We start from the raw sequence: 18038 nt of genomic DNA, 5'->3' as shown, positions 1-18038 counted from the left end.
TCCCCCAACACGTGGCCTGCTCTCCTTGTCCTGGGCCAGCTGCTCCTCAGCCACACATGGAACATTCCAGAGGTGCCACAGGGAGTCAAAGTGTAGGTGGGACCCCACTCTGCCTGGAAGGTGCTCCCCGCCAGAGACCAAGAGGGGCAAAGGGGCAGGAAGCTCTTCCCCCAAATGACACAGTTGCCTTTTGGGTCAGCCCCACCCCACACCCCCCCACCCCCTCGAGAGCCCTCTCTTCATGGCCATCTGGGTACCCTGAGGTGTTGGGGGGCCCTGTGGTGTCAGGGGAGCCCAGGGTCAAGTCTTGGCCCACAGCTGTGAGTCCTGCCACCCCACTGGGGCCCCGGGAAGGTCAGGGCATCCTCCCAATGCCCTTGAGGACAGCACGGGACAGCTATGCCCGAAGCACCATCACACGGGCTCCTCTAACAAGTGGGGTGTGTGGCAGGATGGTACCTGTGCACCCGCGAACACGGAAGGGGCCTGGGGTGGGGCGTGGCCAACTGCACGTGGCAGGCACGAGCCCGAGTTCCACTGGCCCCCCACCCACACATTCACGTCACAGGGGACCCTCCCCTGCCCGCAGTTCTGCCACCCCTTCAGGGACAGAGGCCAGCACCCCGGGCCCCAGACCCCAGCCCTTGACCTTCCCTCTCTGCATGCAGGTGCCTTCCGCTGGGGTACACAGGCTGACCCTGGGGCTCTCCTGTCCCCCTCTTTCTCCATGTGAGCAAGGGATACGCACCCATGCAGAGGCACACGCGTGTACATACACACACACACACACACGTCAAACACTGGGGCCAGAACCGTCAGGGCCGCTGGGCCTTCCAAGTCCTGGGGACTCACGGTGCGTGGAAGGACATGGGGGTCCTGCTGGGTCTGCTGACCCTCCACTGACCCGCCTTCGGTGTCTGGCAGGTGGACAGGTGGGGGGCAAGGCTCATTAGTATCAGAGGTTCCAGAATCCCCGCCCTGGTACTAAGGTCACTGTGGGGGGGGTGCCCCTGAGGGCAGGGGGATGCACCTGAGCGCAGCGGGGCACCGCGGGGGGTGCACCTGAGGGTGGGGGGGCGGGGGACAGCCCTTCCAGCAAACAGTGCTCGGGCCTTTGGGAAAAGCCACATAAACAAGGAGGCTCGAGCTGCAGCTCACACCTGACCCAGAAAGGGACTCCAAACAGCCCCAGACCTAAAGCTGAACCCGAAACCACACGAGTTCTAGGAGAAAGCACGAAGGGCTCTGGGCCTCGGGCTAGTCAGGGACTTCTCAGACTTCTCCAGAAGCGGAATCTTCTCTCTGCGGGCAGCAAAGGGAATGAGAAGGCTGTACACCTGTTGGAGCTCAGCGGGGCGGGAAGGCGACAAAGGACTCGTGTCCAGAATATAATCAAAACTCCTGGGGCTCGCCAAGAAGAAAACCACCGCCCGTTTCCCCACCAGAGGACAGACCTCAAGAGACTCTCCACAGAACGAAGACCTGGGAAGGCGCTCAGTGTATCGGTCACAAGGAAGCGTGAACCCAGCCACGAGACAAGGCCCCCACGCACCTGTCAGGTCGGCTGGACGCAACGAGAGCCACCAAGCCGAGCGCTGCCGAGGACACGCGAGAGCCAGATGCTGATGCACGGCTGGCGGGGAGGCACGGGGAGCAGCCACGCAGATTCCTCCCCATCTGCCCGCCCTGCTGCGCGGCCAGCCCTGCCACGTGCCCGCGTCACGACGTGGGCCCTGGCATTCCCAGCCCCAAAACTGGGCCCAACCCAGATGTCCTTCAGTGGGAGAACGGATCCCCAAAGCAGGGTGCAGAGTCCCCGTGGGAGCGTGCACATGCCACAACCCGCAGGAACCCCGGGACGTGGTGCCAGGTGGAAGCCGGACAAAAAAGTGCCCACTGTGTGCTTCCATTGATAGAAAGTTCTACCAAAGCAAACCAACCTACAGAGCCAGAAGCAGATGGGTGGTGGCCCAGGGCGGGGGCAGCGCACAGGGAGGAGAGCTTACGGACAGGCAGAAGGATACGTTTGGGGGGGGTGGATGGTTGGCCCCACTAACGGTGGTCTCACGGGGTCCATACCCACCACGCGGACCCGAGAGCACATGCTAAGCACAAGAGGTGCGCCATAGGGCAGTTATACCATGATCAGGCTGTTTGGAAAAAAGGTTACTCGGAGAAGGGTCCATGCACGAGAAACGTGAAAGAGTGGAGGGGAAGTGGCCGTTTACTGGCACTAGCTATGTCCCCGCATGGTTCTGAGGCTCGCCTCCCCTCCCCCCACCCCCCGATAGCCTCTCAACGGCTCCAGGAGCACTGTGTCTAAGGGCCATTTCCTGAGGCGGTATCTGCCTTCCCATGGCTCCTCAGCTGACCTTCCCCGCCACACCACATCCTCTGCGAGAGCCCAGTCGGGCCACAGCAGTGGGCCTCCCCCGCCCACCGTCCCCACCAGTCCAGGCCGAGGGGTGGGAGGTAGCAGAGCAAGGGGGACACAAAGCCACCCCGACCTCTTCAGGGTACCCACCTTCTGCTGGACACTGGGGTGCCACGAGGGGCACCGAGAGCTCAGTCCCCCCCCGCAGGAGCCACAGGGGGATGAACCCACTGCCCCCCGCAGAGGCACCCTCCCACCCCACCCCCCAGGAAATCCATTCCCCAGGCCTGCTGACCAGCCCTGCCTGGCTCTCAGCCACAACTTGGCCCCTGAGCTCAGGTCACCTCCTGCCCCATCTCAAGTGCCCCACTCAAGCCCTGCCTCCTCGAGAAGCCCCCTCGGACTCCTACACCCCTGAGCACTCTGCATATGCACTGGACCCCCAGAGCCTGGGGAGGCCCTGGGCCATGACCAGGCCTTGCTCGGTACGGTGAGCAGGGCCTGGCTCTGGAAGGGGAGGTGTGTGCATGTCCCTGAGCAGGCCAGCAATGAACAGTGCAGGACCCGACTGGCCCTACCACCTGTGCCTGCCCAGAGCAGGTGGCCAGGGACCCGCAGACCCTCTGGCCTTGCAGGCCACAGAGCCTGAGCTCAGCAGGCCCCCTGGGAGGTGGCCTCAGCCTGGCAGACCAGTGGCAGAAGGCACGGGCAGGCCATCGTGTCCAGGCTGGTGCAAGGGTGAAGGGCCCAGGAAGGATGGATAGGGTACGGGTACGGGTCCACAGGGGCCCCCTGCCTGCTGGGCGCTCCTGGGCCCAGGCCAGTCCCCCAGGGTGAACAGCAGGCAGGCCTGCAAAACCAGGCCTCAGCTGAATTGGGCCCCACGTCACAGCAAACCGTAGACACAGAGCATCAGCAGTGACGGGTGCTGGGGCCTAGGTGGGCAGGGATGGCTCAAGGCACCTATCAGGGCAGCCAGAAGGCAGGCAGAGGCTAGAATCCCACCACAGGGCTGGGATTACCTGCGGCTTCAGCATGGTTCCCCAGGACAGGCCCATGACCATGGGCATCGGCTCGGTAAGCCCCGGGGCTCTGATCTGGATGCCCCTGAATCACGAGCCAGACGCTGTGCAGGAGCGACATAGCCTATGGTCAGCGGTCCCCGTGGGCCGGGAGCTCCTGAGCAGCTGCATCTCCTCCCAGCAGCACCCAGGGCCCCTCCTAGGTTTGCTGCACCCCCCGAAGGCACTAACCCCACGGGGCCTCGGGGAGCCAGGCTCTGCTGGCTGTGGACCGGGCCCAGACTCCCCGCAGAGCACGGCCTTCCCCCTGACGGCACCCGCCAGGCCCAGCAGGGCCAGCCCAGAGCTGCCCCCCCGCCAGCCGTTCTCGAGGCCCGCGTGCGCTCACCTTCCCAACCCCCTAACACCTACTCCAGGAGCCAGGTGCTGAGCCCACACTCTGCCCCCCAGGCAACAGTGGGCAAAGTCTGAAGATGGTTCTGCTGCCGTGACTTGGAGGCAGATGCTAGGGGCGTGTGGTGGCCACTGCGCCAGGGGAGACGCTGATACCTGCAGGGCCGAGCACAGCCCCCCCAGAGTGCAGTCTGGACCCAATGTCAGAGCGCGGAGCTGGAGGAGCCCTGCCCATAAATTGAAAAGGGGGGAGAGGAGGAAGCCTCGGCCCCCATGCCCACCTAGCAGGAGCCCCAGGGCAACGCTGGCCAGCATTCCCGCAGCCCAGCCTTGAGGGGCAGCTGACCCTGGCAGGGTCCCCAAAGGGTTTTCTGGCTCCTGGAGGGCCCCCTCCTCCAGGCAAGGCTGACACCGCAGGCCGACTCCCGTCCCCCCTCCCAGCCGCCCCCCAAGGCCAGGCAGATGTCCCTGACGCTGCCCTTACTCTCTGTCCAGGACAAGCCAGGGACACTGCAGCTGCCACCCCAAAACACGGGCCAGACACTCCACCCTCTACAGACCACAGCCCCAGACCAGCCGGGAGGACCCCAGCGCTCCACGTCCTCCATGCCCCTCACCCTGTGAGCCCTCCTCCTGGAAGTGGGAACTGCACTGGGGGACCTTTCTGTGTGGAGAGGCCAGGCCTGGGGGCACCGGGGGACCTCCCCACAGACGAGAGCCCTGTCCAGGCAACAGAAGTCCCCTTCTCAGGCTACGGCATGGGGCCACAGGGCCACAGCAGGCCTGCGTCTCCTTAACAAGCAAGGTCACTATCCAGCCTTGCAGGGGACCTGTCCTGTGCAGACGCCTCAGGAGAAGTCAATCACCTGATCCCCTGGGGCGCCTCGAGAGGGCCGGTCTCAGCCCCAGCCAGGAGGGGGCAGAGCCCCCCTCTTCCTGTACCTGCTCCCGCCCCTCTCCACCACCACCCCAGGGAGGCAAGCTGAGACAATCACCAGCTCCCCCAAGGACAGCTCGGGTTACAAGCCAGGCAGGTGCCACCAGGAACCATCCCAATCCAGAACTGCCCAGTAAGGCTCAGCCCCTGGCACAGCATGCCAGGCTGATGACCTTCCCTGCTCCCAGAAGGCACAGTGAGCAGCTGGGCTGTTCTGTCCTTCCCAGGGACGGCCCAGGCACTGGACCTGATGGCATGCTGTCCCAACCCACATAGTAAGCACTGGGGTGCGTGCCGGTCTCTGCCACCCCCCCAGTGACCCCCTCTAAAAGCCTCTCTCCAGTCCAGATGCCACCAGCCAGGAAGCGCCCTGCAGGAGCACAGCAATGGGAAAGAGATCACTGAGCCCACCCATCCCCTACCACCCTGATCCCACGGCCCTGCCCCGCACCCTGGCAGGCTGGGGCAGTCTCCCCAGTAGCCGGCCGAGGACTTGCCCAGAGTGTCCCTGGCTCAGGCCCTGCTACCCTGGGGACATCCAGGTTTGCAGGGGAGAAGCTCTCCCTGGGTCTGGGGAGGGAGTCTAGTTCAGCCACCAGCAGGCCCCCAGCCCACTGCCCTGGGGGACTGCTCGTCCAGCACCCATGGGGTGAGCACAACCAGAGTGAGGGACTGGCAGGGGCTAGGGTGCTGCACGCAGCAATGCAGGAAGCACCGGACAGAGTCATGTGATGGGTCCAACGCCAGTCCTGCCACCCACCAGCTGTGACACTGGGCAAGTGTCTATGTCCCCACAGGGCCTTGACCTCGCTTCAGGAACCTACAGAGGCAGCAAGTGCTGGGATGCGTCGGCCCTGGGGGGCATGATACCCCCAACTCCGACCCCGACTGGCCTGGCCATGAACGAATCAGGGGTCTCTGGCCACATGGCTGGACACAGGGCAGCCGTCCACCATCCTGGTGTCCTCCTGGACGGGCGACCAGGCTCCCCAGTCTGTCCCGGAGGGGAGGGCCACAGCACCACCTGTGAGCCTGGTGTCCTGGCCCTCCTTCCCTCCCCCCCGTGGACCCAGTTCCCTTCATCTCTGGGAACAACCCCCCCACAGACAGGTATCCACCCCCCATAATGAGCCCACCCTCGAGGGGTCAGCCAGACGGCCCTTCCATCCAGCAGGAAGCCCTGCAGGTCACCCCAAACCTGGGCCAAGTGGGATCCCCTCCATGGGTCATTGCTCCTGGCCCAATGAGAGAGGTTGGGGTCTCCTACACAGCAGCCCAGCCTGCCCCACACAAGTCCCTCCCCCCAGGCTCCCCCAGCACCCAGGCCAGTCCGGGGCCCGATCAGCATGCGAGCTCAGCACCTGCCGGGTACACAGCCCACGTTACCCTTCTGGTCCCAAATCTTATTCACCCCGCCCCAGGAGAGCCAGAAAACATGGGGGGCCCCAGGAACCCCTCGGGGGTCTTCTTGCTACCCATGTGAACCACTTACCTGTTTTTTCAAACCACCAATATTTTTAAAGTAGAAAATTCATTTAAACAAAACTTAACAAATTCCAACCCCGGATCCACACCCCGGGTGGCGATGAGGAAACCCCTCTCGATCCACTTCGGGCCCTTCCCCCACCTGCACAGCTGTGCATTTTGGCCGGCCACCTGCAGCCATAGAGCACCGCCCTCCACGTGGGTCAAACCCGGTCCGTGTTCTACTTGCCCCAAGGTGTCCGGCCCCTGCCCTGCCCAGACCCAGCCTGCCCGGTGCCACCCACCTGCTGGAGAGACACGGCCCCCTGTCCTGAGCCCACGTTCAGTGGGTTCAACCAAACCCAGTGCCCAACAAGGAGCCCCGAGGGCAAGGAGCCCTTTGGGTGCTGGCTTCCGTGCTCCCTGTCATGGGTTTGCTGAACAATTCCTGGGGAGTTGGCCTACCAGGGGGAAGGGTCCCTGCAGTCACTGGGTGGCAGCCGGGGACCCATGACCCCCTCCCAGGCAGCGTTCTGGGGGCTCAGGAAGCAGGGAGGCTGCTGAGCTGAGACTTGAGTCTCAGAAACCCGGGTTCAGGGCACCCCGAGTGTCCGTGCCACCCAGCATGGGGGGTGGGGGCGGGTGGGGACAGGGACTGCCGCCCCACACCCCCCACCCCTGCCCCAGAGGAGACTGCTCTGGGTGCCTGGCAGAGGCTTGATAAGAGCAGGGAGGCGGGGCCCACCCCGGGGACAAGGCCAACCCGCCCGCAGAGCCCCCAGCCTGCCCATCCCCCTTCATGCCAAGGGCAGCCAGAACATTCCAGGGCTGCCCGGGAGGTGCTGCGTCTCCGTGGAGCTGCACGCCGGGACCTTGAGCAGGCCCTGATCCAGGGGGAAACACGGGGCACGGAAAGCAGCCTCACCCCCAGGGCCCTGAGGGGCCCTGAAAGGCCTCCCATTTCACCCCCTGCCCAGTAAGGCAGGGACAGGCCTCTCCAGGGACACAGGGAGGTCAACTGGTCACTCAAGGGCACAAGGACAGGTCAGGGATGAGCCAGGAGCTGAGCAGTATGTCAGGACACCCCACTCGGATCACGTGCAAACTGGGGCATCCTAGAATCACCCTTCTCTCCACGTCTCCCAAAGAGCCCCTGCCCTCTGCTCTCTCCCCCCGCTGAGGAGCTGGAGAAGCTTAGACCCCATATGGCTGCCGGGCATACTGGGCAGAAACCTGAACACTGGCCAGGCCTCGGTGTCCCCCTTTACCACGGGGCGCCTCTGGGAGTGGCCACCCACCCACTAGGCCCACCGGCCCCTCGCCCTCAGGCCACCCTGAGCTGTGTGGTTCTCAGGTGGGGTCACCCAGGGAGCACCCACCTCCCTGGGTCACAAGCCCCACCAGAGCAGGACGTGCCCCCTTGGGCCTCCCTGTGTGCCCAGGGCACATGGCAGGAGAGCAGAGAGCTGGCTCACCACTGGAAATGGGGTGGGGGGTCTGGGGGGCCTGTGAGAGCGGCCACCCCCAATCAGAGCTGATACTACCTGTGGTGTCAAGAGGCAGTACGTTCTAGAAACTGAGACCTTTGCTGGGAGCCCCGTGGCAGGTGCTGGGCTCGGGATGAGGCCCATCGGAAGGAGGAGGCAAGTCCAGACTCAGCACCAGAGACCACAGCCCAACACTGGCCCCACCCACACTCATGCCCCGTAGCAGGTGGCCCCAGGGACAGCCAGAGCAACCCACCCACACAGCCCTTTATCCAGAATCGTGGCCACCAGCTGGCTTCCCATGGCTCCCACAGCAATGCCCACAAAGAAGGGCACTGGCCCAGGAGTCATGAAGGGGCGGCACGGAGCTGGTCTCCTCCCAGGACCGAGGACATCCTGCCACCCTGAGTCCCAGGCTTTGGCTAAGTTGGCCCAGCATATGGCCAACGGAACATCAGTCCACCGCAACCACAGTGGGCACCTGCTGGATGCTGGAACCAGCACCTCTGTCTGTCTGTCCCTCCATTTACCCACCCGTCCGCTAGCTGTGCATCCCTCCATCCACCCGTCCTCTGTGCATCCGTGTGCTGCCCCTCCCGTCGCCGGGGGCCCCTGCTCCGCGCTGGGCCCTGCACAGGCACAGGGGCATGCCCCCTGCTCACTCCGGGGCAGCCGCGGGCAGCCATGCGGGAGCACTGGAAGGTCGGATGGGAGCCTGGCGGGTCGGAAACCCGCACTGACAGGGGGCCGGTCACGGGCACCGCCGCCGTGAGGGACACGGCACGGCCTGAAAAGCGGGTCAGACCGGCACACGCTCCCATACTTGCCACGTGCTTGTCTCGTGCCCTCGCTGTTCCAGGCACAGGGGGTGCTAGGGACAGTCGGACAGTGGCTCAGCCTCTGGACCATTTCAGCCGCTGGACTGTGTCTGGCCTCGAACCCTCCCTGCACTCTGTTCGCGCCCATGTTCTGACGGTAGCGGGACACAAGCCCCCTTTAAGCAACAACCCCCCCCCCCCAGGATCCCAGGTGCAGAGTCGCACGAGCAGGTGTCCTGCCTGCCGGGGATGGTGGTAGGCGCACCGGGAGCTCACCCGGGGACCCCCGTGCCCCCCCTTGCAGGGCGTGAGTGCCAAGCACGCACCCACAGAGCTGGAATGGCTCCGGCATGGCCTGGAACATGAACCACAGACTAACTCCACGCAGAAAAAACTCTCCAACTTGCTCAGAGAGGAAGTCCTGGGCGCCGCGGAAACACGCTGTGGCCCGCAGGAAGGGAAGGCACGCACGTGTCACGGAGCCAGCGAGCGGATGGACGTCCCAGGGACCCGGCGAAGGAGGGAAGGCACTGCGTGCCACCCGGGACCTTTCAACATCTCGAGACATGTTCCCGACGGGACACAGGTCTGGCATTGAGGAGCGAGGCCCAAGCAGGATAGCTCAACAGCCAAAACTCAGGACAGGTGGCCTTTTAGTGACACACACATGGCCATGGCCTCCCGCGGCCCTCAGATGAGACCAACCACCTCGGTCTGTGTTCACGGCCCTCCAAGGTCCCCCACCAACCCCTCCAGCTCACCCGCCCAGACGCCAAAGTCCACCCAGCACCCCAGCATCTCCCCGCCGGGTCTCCCTCCACCCTCTCCCCAGCCCACATCTCCGGGAAGCCTGCTCGGACGCCTTGCTGTCACATGCATCCTCTGTCCCCAGGCCCGACCCCAGGGCACCGCACGTGAGCTCCAGCCTCACACCAGCAGGCACCACGGTGCAGCTACATAGTCCCCACCACGGCCCACCAGGAAGCCTGGCTCCCCCGGCTTACAGCTGAGGGGCCGCAGGGAGTCTGGGAGCTGGGTGTGGGCCCCCCAATGGGGACGGCGCACCAGGAGAGGAGGGGACAGCCGGGGGCAAGCAACGCTCAGCTGGAAAACGAGGCAAGGTTGCCGCAGGGCTAGCCGGGGTCCCACGTCACCATCGGTGCCTGTAGGATCCTCGTGGACTCTCTCAATCCGAACGCTCCCATTCCTCTTGTTCTCATTTCCTGGTCTTCTGTTTGTGGTGGACATCGGGCCTTTGTCCTACAGGGGGTCCCCGAGGTGGGATCTCGCAGGAGGCACCCCGCCGTGTCCTCTCGTGTGCTCTCTGGCCCTGGTGCCTCTACCAGGCTCGCACTGACATCTGGAGCCTTCACCGCGTCTACTCGCCCATCTGTTCTGGCGAGAAGGCGTGGGGGGCCGGTCTGCGTCTGGGCCTGCCCTGGACAGGTCGCCAGCCGCCGCAATGCTCAGCGCCGGACCCAGGACCCCAGCAGGACTCCGGGTCGCCTGCTCAGGCAGCAGGTGGGGTCCTGGAGAAGAGGCATGGCCTCACCTCTATTTGGTTTCCCTGAGTCATGCGTGGGAAAGCCAAGGGCTGCCCTTCCCTCGCCGGGGCCCAAAATAACAAGTTGTTTGCAAACGGGATTGCTGGTTGTGCCCCTGACGTCAGGATGACCTCCAGGATCCAAAGTCCTCACGCTGCACTTCAGTCCACAGTGATCACCGCTCCCGAAGTGTCACAGTTTTGCGGGGGTCACATCTTCCAGCCAACTGTCGCCAAAGCCCGGGACGTGGCCCCAGCGGCCTTTGGTAGCCGTCCTGCTTTCTAGCGTGACGGGATCCGCCCGCACCTCTCCTGCCCCAGGCCCACAGGGGGCCACGTCTCGCAGCACGGACAGGCCACCACCTGTGAGCCGCGGGCGCTCAAGCTATGGGGTGGCTCCTGCTCTCTGGCCCTTTCCAGCCAGCAGAAAAGTAATTTTTAAACAAACTCATGAGGGGCGCCTTCTGATAACTTCTCTTTCTAATGCAGACGGGGGGTGGGCAGGAGCTGGACCTAACTGACGTTGGCTTTTTCGTCCTCGGCCAAAATCTTGGCCGTCAAGGACACCGACGTGATGCTCACTTGCCTTAACCCACAGATCCCGCGCAAAGGCCTCGGGACAATGAAGCAAGGGCATCACAGCCGTGCTGGGACCGCCGACAACCACGTGGTTTCAGAGTCAGATCGGTGGAACGAGGGACACTCCGAGCCACGTGGGTTCCATCACGCCTGCCCTCCCCGGACGTCACCTCTGTAGCTGCTCCGGGCCGTCCCCCCGCTGCCTCTGCTGTCCCAGCCGAAAGCAAGCGCGGGTGCGTCGGTGTCTCTTCCTTTCCTAGACGAGTACTGGCTCGTCAGACTCTTACCCGCCCGAGTTTTTCCACTTAACGCTGTGTCCCAGTAGCCACTCCATAAAAGCATACGGGGTCCCACGCGCTTCCCTCACGTCTGCACAGGACCCCGCACACGGCGTCACGTTAGAAGGAGCGCTGTAACCAACAGCCTGGTGCACGGGTTTATTTTCCTGTTTGGTTTTGCTGGGGGTGTTGTTTTGGTTTTTGGTTTGGCGTTTTTTTGGCCAGTATTTTCGAGATAGGCTGCAGGACATGGGGTTGTGTGGGGGGGGGGGTCAGTGCATGCAAAGCCCCCTCCTCACAGACTCTACCATCTCCCGCAAGAGTGCAGTCTCCCCCCGCCTCGCAAGCTGCCAGCGAGGGGGTTTCTGCACACGCTGGCGGGTTCCTACCTGTCCCATGGGATACGGCGACATCTCTGACCGCGAGTGTGCGAGCATCTTCTTGCTTCAGGACCACTGGGAGCTGGGCTCATGTCTTGTGCTCACCTTCTGGGGGGATGATGGGCTTTTGCACACTCTCAGAAGCTCCTTCTCCATCAGAGAAATGGATCCTCCGTGAGAAGGCGTCATCTCTCTCCCAGGTTTTGTCTTTGCTGTTTGCTCTGAAGGTGCCGGGGTCACACGAGGGTCACTTCTCGCACAAATGTCTGTACCTTTATCTTTGTACACCCGGCTCAGCTCCCCAGAGTCCACCTGCTGGGCAGCGTGAGGGGCCCAGCCTGGACCTCCTCCTCGGGCCCTGCGCTCACCCAGCCCTGCGGACTGGAGCTCTCCCCTACCCGCTGGAGAGGCGGGCTGCATTTTCGGCTACGTTTTCATGTGCAGCTGAGTCTGTATGTGGGTTTTGTATTCTGATCCCTTGCTCATCTGCCTGCGCATATGCCAGCACCACACAGTTTTAATTCGCCAAACTTTACATTTTACAGCTTACATTCTGAGCTGCCCTGGCCAAAAATGCAGATGTGACTTTTATAAGAGACCAGCCGGAGACGTCACAGAACGGAAAGCCAAACCACACGACCCACCAAGATCAAATGTTCAAAGCGTGTGTCTCCCCGGGCACCACCTGAAACTCTCCTGGGCTCCCCCCAGGGCCCCCCGGTGACCCCCTCTGCCATGCGGGGGGCACTTCTGGGAGGCGGTGGCCTGCCCCCTGGATCAGGCCTCCTCCTGATACCCCGCCCAGCTGGACAGGCCAGAAGCAGCCTGCGGGTGAAGGAGACAACCCCTGGAGGGACCGGGTGGGCTGGGCGGTCTCCATCCAGAGAAGCCTTCCAGGGATGAAGGGAGCTGGGGGTGCGGTGGCAGGGGGTCTCCGTCCAGCCGGCCTGGCCTTAGTCCCTGTCCTCTGCCTCATGTGGGCCTTCTCTGCATGGCACTTAGCCACAAACTCAGCAAGAAGATGCAGAGGCGCCCCTGTCCTGAGCATCCTCTCGGTAACAGAACCGTGAGGAAAGGAGCCAGGAGGGGGCCCAGCCCTGGGGCACCCAGAGGGGAAGCCCACAGCCCCTGCCCCCCCGGGGCAAGATGTGGCCGTCAGTGCCCTGTGGATCGGAGGTAAGAGCCGGTGGGAGTGGGGGTGCCTGTGGGTATGATGCCAAGAATGAGACCCCCACCTCGCTTGAAGACATCAGCACCACACCCACTTCCACGCAGAAGAGGGGCTGTGTGAGCCAAGAGGCCAGACCTCAGTTTTCCCAGCTGCAAGTGGCCGAGCAGAAAAAGGGAGCAGGGACCAGGTCCAGAGTCCCCAGTGGTGGGGTGGACAGGGTGGGCCCTCCGACCTGGGCCTGGTTCAGAGAGTTCTGCCCACCCCCCTCCGTGGCTGCCCAGGGCCACGGCCGGTTCCTCCTGTGCCCAGAGCCCTCCCTGGGCAACAGCATCGCCGTCCCTGGGGCACACGTTGGTCCTTCAATAGGGACCCGGCTTCTGCGAAGGGACACAGGCTCCTCCTCAGGACACACGGCCCTGTGCCCAGACCTGCACAGGTGGGCGGGCCCCGGGCCCTCACCCCCAGCCCCCCTCGCCCCCGGCCGCAGGCTCTGTGCCCACCGCCAGACAATGCTGCTCTGGACACAGAGACGTCCTGGATGAAAGTGCTCTGCAGAGCACCCCACACCCTCTCCAACCCCCCGGGGCCTGCAGGACTCTCCTCCTTTCTGAGCACACCCTTCTCCCAAGCTCAGGAATGCCGCTGGATAAAAATACCCACAGACGGAGATCACCAGGCCCGGCCTGTCTGTGGGCTCAGAGCTGCCAGGCAGCAGGCCGACCGCCACGGCCCAGGCTGGAGAGGGCCTGGGCTTCCAAGGCCGGATGCCAGGTGATCCTCTCATGAGTGCCTGTTCCGCGGGCTGCCAGGCAGAGGGAGGACCGAGATATCCCCCGGCAGCCCTGCCCACCCACTCGGACCTTCTACCACCCAAGAGCAGCTGAGCCATCGGGGGTCTGAGCTCTGGGGTAGGGGTGGCAGAGAAACAAGGCAAAGCTCTGCCCGGGGCAATCTAGGAAGGCTTCCTGGAGAAGAAGCCTGTGGTTCTGGGCAGCAGGGTTTTAAGGCAGAGGCCTGAGCTGCCAGATCAAAGGCCTGTGAAGGCTGGCCACCCCACCCACAGGGGGAGTGGTCCTAGGACGTGGAGGGTACATTCACCAGTCCCAGCAGGGCCTCCAGGCTGGGCCTGGCTGGTACCTCCCCTCTCCTTCCATGACAAATGGGTCAATATCACAACCCCCAGCCACCCGAGGGGGCCTCAGCAAGCCTACCTGGACTCCAGCCCAGCTGGAGGAAGGAACTGCAAGCTTCTGAGTCAAACAGCCTTGAGCACACCGAGCTGTGTGGCCTTGGGCACATCACCTCCCCTCTCTGAGCCCCCAAGGTTTGCACACAGTACCATTCATCCCCCTCCACTTGCATGGGGTGGAGGGTAGTAAGGAGAGCCAGGCCCCTGTGTGCCAGCACCCTCACAGCAGCCAGTGCCCTTGAGAGCCCAGAGAAGGGGCCCAGTGTCACCCGGGCTGGGCAGCAAAAGACAAATCATCACAGAGGCCAGGTCCCGTCACAGATGCAGAAGGTGTGAGTGAAGACGGGGCTCGGGTCACGTAGTGTCGCCCGTGGTCACCCAGCCCCCATACCTGCTGCCAATCAACACCGCCCTGCCCTCCGTGACATTTGGGGTTGCCCACAGCACCTGGGAGGCCTTGGGAGAGAAACTGGTGGCCTTCGCTGCACCCCAGGAGGCGTGGACGGTCGCCCCACGTGCCCTCGGGACCAGAGCCGCCTCCACGCTCTGCCCCTCGCTCTGAGGCCCTTCCTTGCAGAGAGTGGAGCCGCACCCACCTGGCCAAATCCATGGGCTCAGAGCTCAAAGGGACTGGACAGTACAGTTCTCCGCGTCCTCTCCCCCAGCTGCGGGGCCAGGAGCACTCAGCTGAGTTTGAGAGCCAGGGCCCTCCCCACTCTCCCCCGGGCCCTCCCTCCAGCCTCTCAGCGGCACCTGATCTCCAAGCATCGGACGGCCGGAGCTGATGCTGCCCATGGGGGGCGCTCTGCACCTGCCCCGGAGGAAGCACCCTGAGCAGGAGAGCCGTGTGCCCAGGGCCAAGCAGCCACCGCAGCGGGAGGCCGGGTCCAGGCTGCATGGGTGGGAGGCGGGATGCAGCTCCCAAGAGCCGGGGTGGGGGAGCGGAGGGGAGGCAGGAGAGAAGGTGGGTGAAGAGGGAAAAGAGGGAGGAAGAGCAGGAGGGGGGGCAGGTGGGGTTCCTCATGGCTCCCAAAACTGGAAGCCTCTCGCCAGTCAGGGGAAGGACAGGGACCCCTGGGGGTCTGCAGAGGAAGGCTGGGGCCCAGCCCCGGGGCCAGGGCACGGAGGTTGCTATGGGAACCCTGCTCCCTCCTCGGTCTGGGCGTCTCCCCTACCCGGACGGCTCCACTAAAGCTCATGAGCAGGGAGACCAGGACCCCCACGCCCTCAGCTAGACTGGGAGCCGCCCCACGGTGGGGACACAAAGGGTCCTGGAAGGCTAGGGGGCAGGAAGCCTGAGCCGACAGGGGCGGCAGAGTCCTGCCCCTGCCCCAGCAGCGGGGGCCGGCCAGACGCACACAGGAAAGCCTGCTCTCCTGGCGGCTGGCCGGAGCAGGGGTTCCCTGTCCAGCTGCGCCTGGGAGAGCGTGCCCAGCCTTGCAGGGCCCAGCGGGACAGTGGCTCCCACATCCACCCACCTGCCCGGCCCTTCAAGGCCAGGGAAGGGAGGCTGGCCGGCCGCAGCGAGCATCCTGCCCTGTTCACGGAGTGACTCTGCAAGGACACGGCCTTCCCTCGAACTATCTCAGACGCTGCTCAGAGCCACACGAGGGCCAGAGCGGCCGCCGTCTACCCCGCTCGTGGGGCTGCAGCTGGGCCCTGGCCACTCAGCCACAGGCCACCGCTGCAATCCCAGCTCGAAGGCCAGGTCCCCTCAAAAGACTGGCCAATTCTGAGAGTGTCCGGCGCTAGCTGAGCTCCTAGAGATGTTAGGAGGAGAAGGAGGCACCTTCCCAGGCCCCAGCTAAGCCACACGCCCTGCCTGGCCAGGGTCCCTTCCAGCCCCGGCCCGAGTCAGGAGAGCTGCCGCGGCTGTCCACGCCCCAGGGCCGCGGCATACCTCCCACAGGGCAGGGCCCAGAGCAGGAAATGACTGACCCAAGGTCACACGGCCACTGCAGGAGCATCCCTTCCTGGCTTGCCCCCGTGGGGAAGACATTCGGCCGCTAGCCCCAGAAGCCACCCCTGCCTGCCTGCTCCCGGAGACGCCAGGCAAAAGGCAACTCTGCTGAGCAAACTTCCGAGAGCTAAACAATCAGAATCAGGAAGAAAACACAAGTGTAAGCAGAGACTTCCTCTGGGGTGCGGCGAGCCCTCTTCCTCCACACGGCACCACACAGCCAGGGAGCCCGGGCGACGCGCACCCACGGGCCTGCAACCCCAGGACGCAGACCAGTGGGGCTTCGGGCGGCCCCTAGCCCTGGCAGCCATCCAGGGGTGGGGAGGCACTGCACACCGCCTGGTGGCCCTCCGGGCATGCCTCCCTGCCTTCACCCAGAGCTGGCCACCGGGCAGGGTCTTTCCCGGACCCGGCTGTGGAGTCCATCCCACCCCTGGGCTTCTCAGGCGAGGGCTAGGAGGCAAGCAGCTCGTGTGAACCGTGGCGCCCGCGAGCCTGACATCGACCGGATGTTGGCACAGCCGGTGTCTGACTCGTGGGATCCCTCGGCGTCTGTGCACGCAAACCCTCCCCTATGCCCCAAGACAAGCCACTGCTGCAGCCACGGGCAGGGCCGTGCTCTCCCCCAGATATCAGCCACGGTCACGAGGCATGCGCCCTCTGACACTGAGGCAGGTGGGGGCTGGGGTGGGGAAGAGGCTTCAAGACCGGGGCCCATCCATGACTCTGGGGACACAGTCCCCGAGACATGCCCTCCTGCTGTGGAAGGCTGTCCCTCCGCACAGAGGGGACCACCCCTGATACCACCTACGCTCACAGAGGAGCCAAAGCATGAGGCTGAGGCTGCCCCACCCTGCCCTGCCTCAGCTGCCCAAGACGATGCTCCAAGCCAGCCGGGGCCTGGCTCCCACCGCACCCCTGGGGCCCTTCTGGCAGTGGCCGGCAAGGGAAAAAAGGGTCCTGAACCCCTCCCCCCCCACCAGGTCTCTCCCAGCCACCGGCCAGCCAAGGCAGCAGGGATGAGTACGTCACCACCAATAGGAAGCCAGAGGGAGACCCCCCCCATGGAGCCCCCAGCAGAGTCCCCCAGTCCTCATGATCCGTGTGGGGGTGGCCCCGTGAGGGCTCCCAGGCCAGGGGCTGGCACCATACCAAGAGGCTGCGGGCTGGGCAGCCAGGAAGTGGAACCACGGAACGGCAGGGGAGGGCTCCAGGCAGGCAGCAAGGAGGGTGGCCCCGAGGAGGTAACTTCCTTGTACCCCCCGCCCCTGAGGAATGGAGTGGCCTGCCCTGCCCCACGCAGGCACGCCGCAAGGGCACTGGAACCACCTGGGTAACAGGGCCAGGTGCTGCCCATGAGGGGTCCGGTCCTCCCCTAGTACACAGCTTCCTCCCATTGAGGGTTAGAAACGTGGGCGCAATCCTGCCCCTCCCCGGAGCCCCCTCCAGCCTCCTCTGCTTCGGGAGCCTGGGCCTCTGAAGGGGGGTGGGGCATTCCCCGCAGCCATATGGACCCCTCAGGGGACACCACTCGGCCTGCCACCCTCTGGGGCAGCCCTGCGCCCGCGGGCCCGGGAGACTCGCCGCACGTGGCCTGCCTTGAGCTAGGACGTGTTGCTGCCACCAGCAGGAGCTTGGGGCCCTCACCTCCTGGGGGCTCCTGAGTCCTGGGTGCCCGCCGACCCTGACTTCTCTCCTCCGCACCCAAGGGCAAGCTCCCCTGGCACACGTCCTTTCCCAGAAGTTTTAACACCTGGGGACTGTCCTTCCAGGGAGGCGTGGAGCCAACTTCTGGGCTGGGGCAACCTCCCCCCACATGCCTGAGCAGAGCCAGCGGGAAGTTCTCCCCGCGCCCCCCCCCACCCACACCGGCCCTGAACTTCAAGGGACAGGCCCCTCAGAGTTGCTGTGTTCCCCATAACCTCTTCCTCCCCCCACAGCCCTGAGTCGTAGCTGGCACGGTCCCCGAGGCTGCAGGTGGCGCGAGACAGGGTCCCCCCACGCCGCTCTGCAGCCCGCGGGAAGCCCCTGGGTGCTGCGCGCCCGCGGCCCGCGGCGATACTCACACAGCAAAGTGGTAGATGAAGCACTTCCAGCCGGTGGGGCGCTCGAGGAAGTTGTAGACGCGGCCCTGGATGTGGGTGCGCGCGAGGAGCGGGCGGCGTGCGCTGTAGATGGAGACGCGCGGGTCGAGGCTCACCGGCGGCCGCGCGGCAAGGTCTGCGGCGGTCGGGGGCGCGGCGGAGGGCGCGAGGGGCGCGGGCCCCGGGGCGCCAGGCGGCGCGATGGGTGCGTAGAGCGCGCCGCCCGCCGGGCCGCCCTCCGCCAGCTCCAGCGAGAAGGGACACTTCTTGGCCAGGCCCGTGCTGCCCCGCCGGGAGCCCGGCAGGCGGCCGCAGCCCCAGCGCTTCTTGTCGGGCCTGGGCGGGGAGGAGGCCGCGGC

General features: G+C 64.9%; 1 protein-coding gene across 1 annotated transcript in view; it reads right to left on the bottom strand.

Annotated features, from left to right (window-relative positions):
• The window catches only part of KCNQ1 (potassium voltage-gated channel subfamily Q member 1), a gene marked incomplete at its 5' end in the record, with an annotated part of 315610 nt that extends 297572 nt beyond the window's left edge, over window positions 1–18038 (bottom strand). The window contains one exon of the mRNA XM_025878623.1: window positions 17662–18038. Coding sequence (XP_025734408.1) covers window positions 17662–18038 — 377 coding nt within the window. The remainder of the gene's footprint in view (window positions 1–17661) is intronic.

The sequence above is a fragment of the Callorhinus ursinus genome, unplaced genomic scaffold (genome assembly GCF_003265705.2).
Source record: "Callorhinus ursinus isolate GAN/ISIS: 27379988/994484 unplaced genomic scaffold, GSC_fseal_2.0 scaffold51, whole genome shotgun sequence".
Lineage (NCBI taxonomy): Eukaryota > Metazoa > Chordata > Mammalia > Carnivora > Otariidae > Callorhinus > Callorhinus ursinus.
The sequence above is the reverse complement of the archived record's forward strand: the minus strand, read 5'-3'. Positions and strand labels throughout refer to the sequence as shown.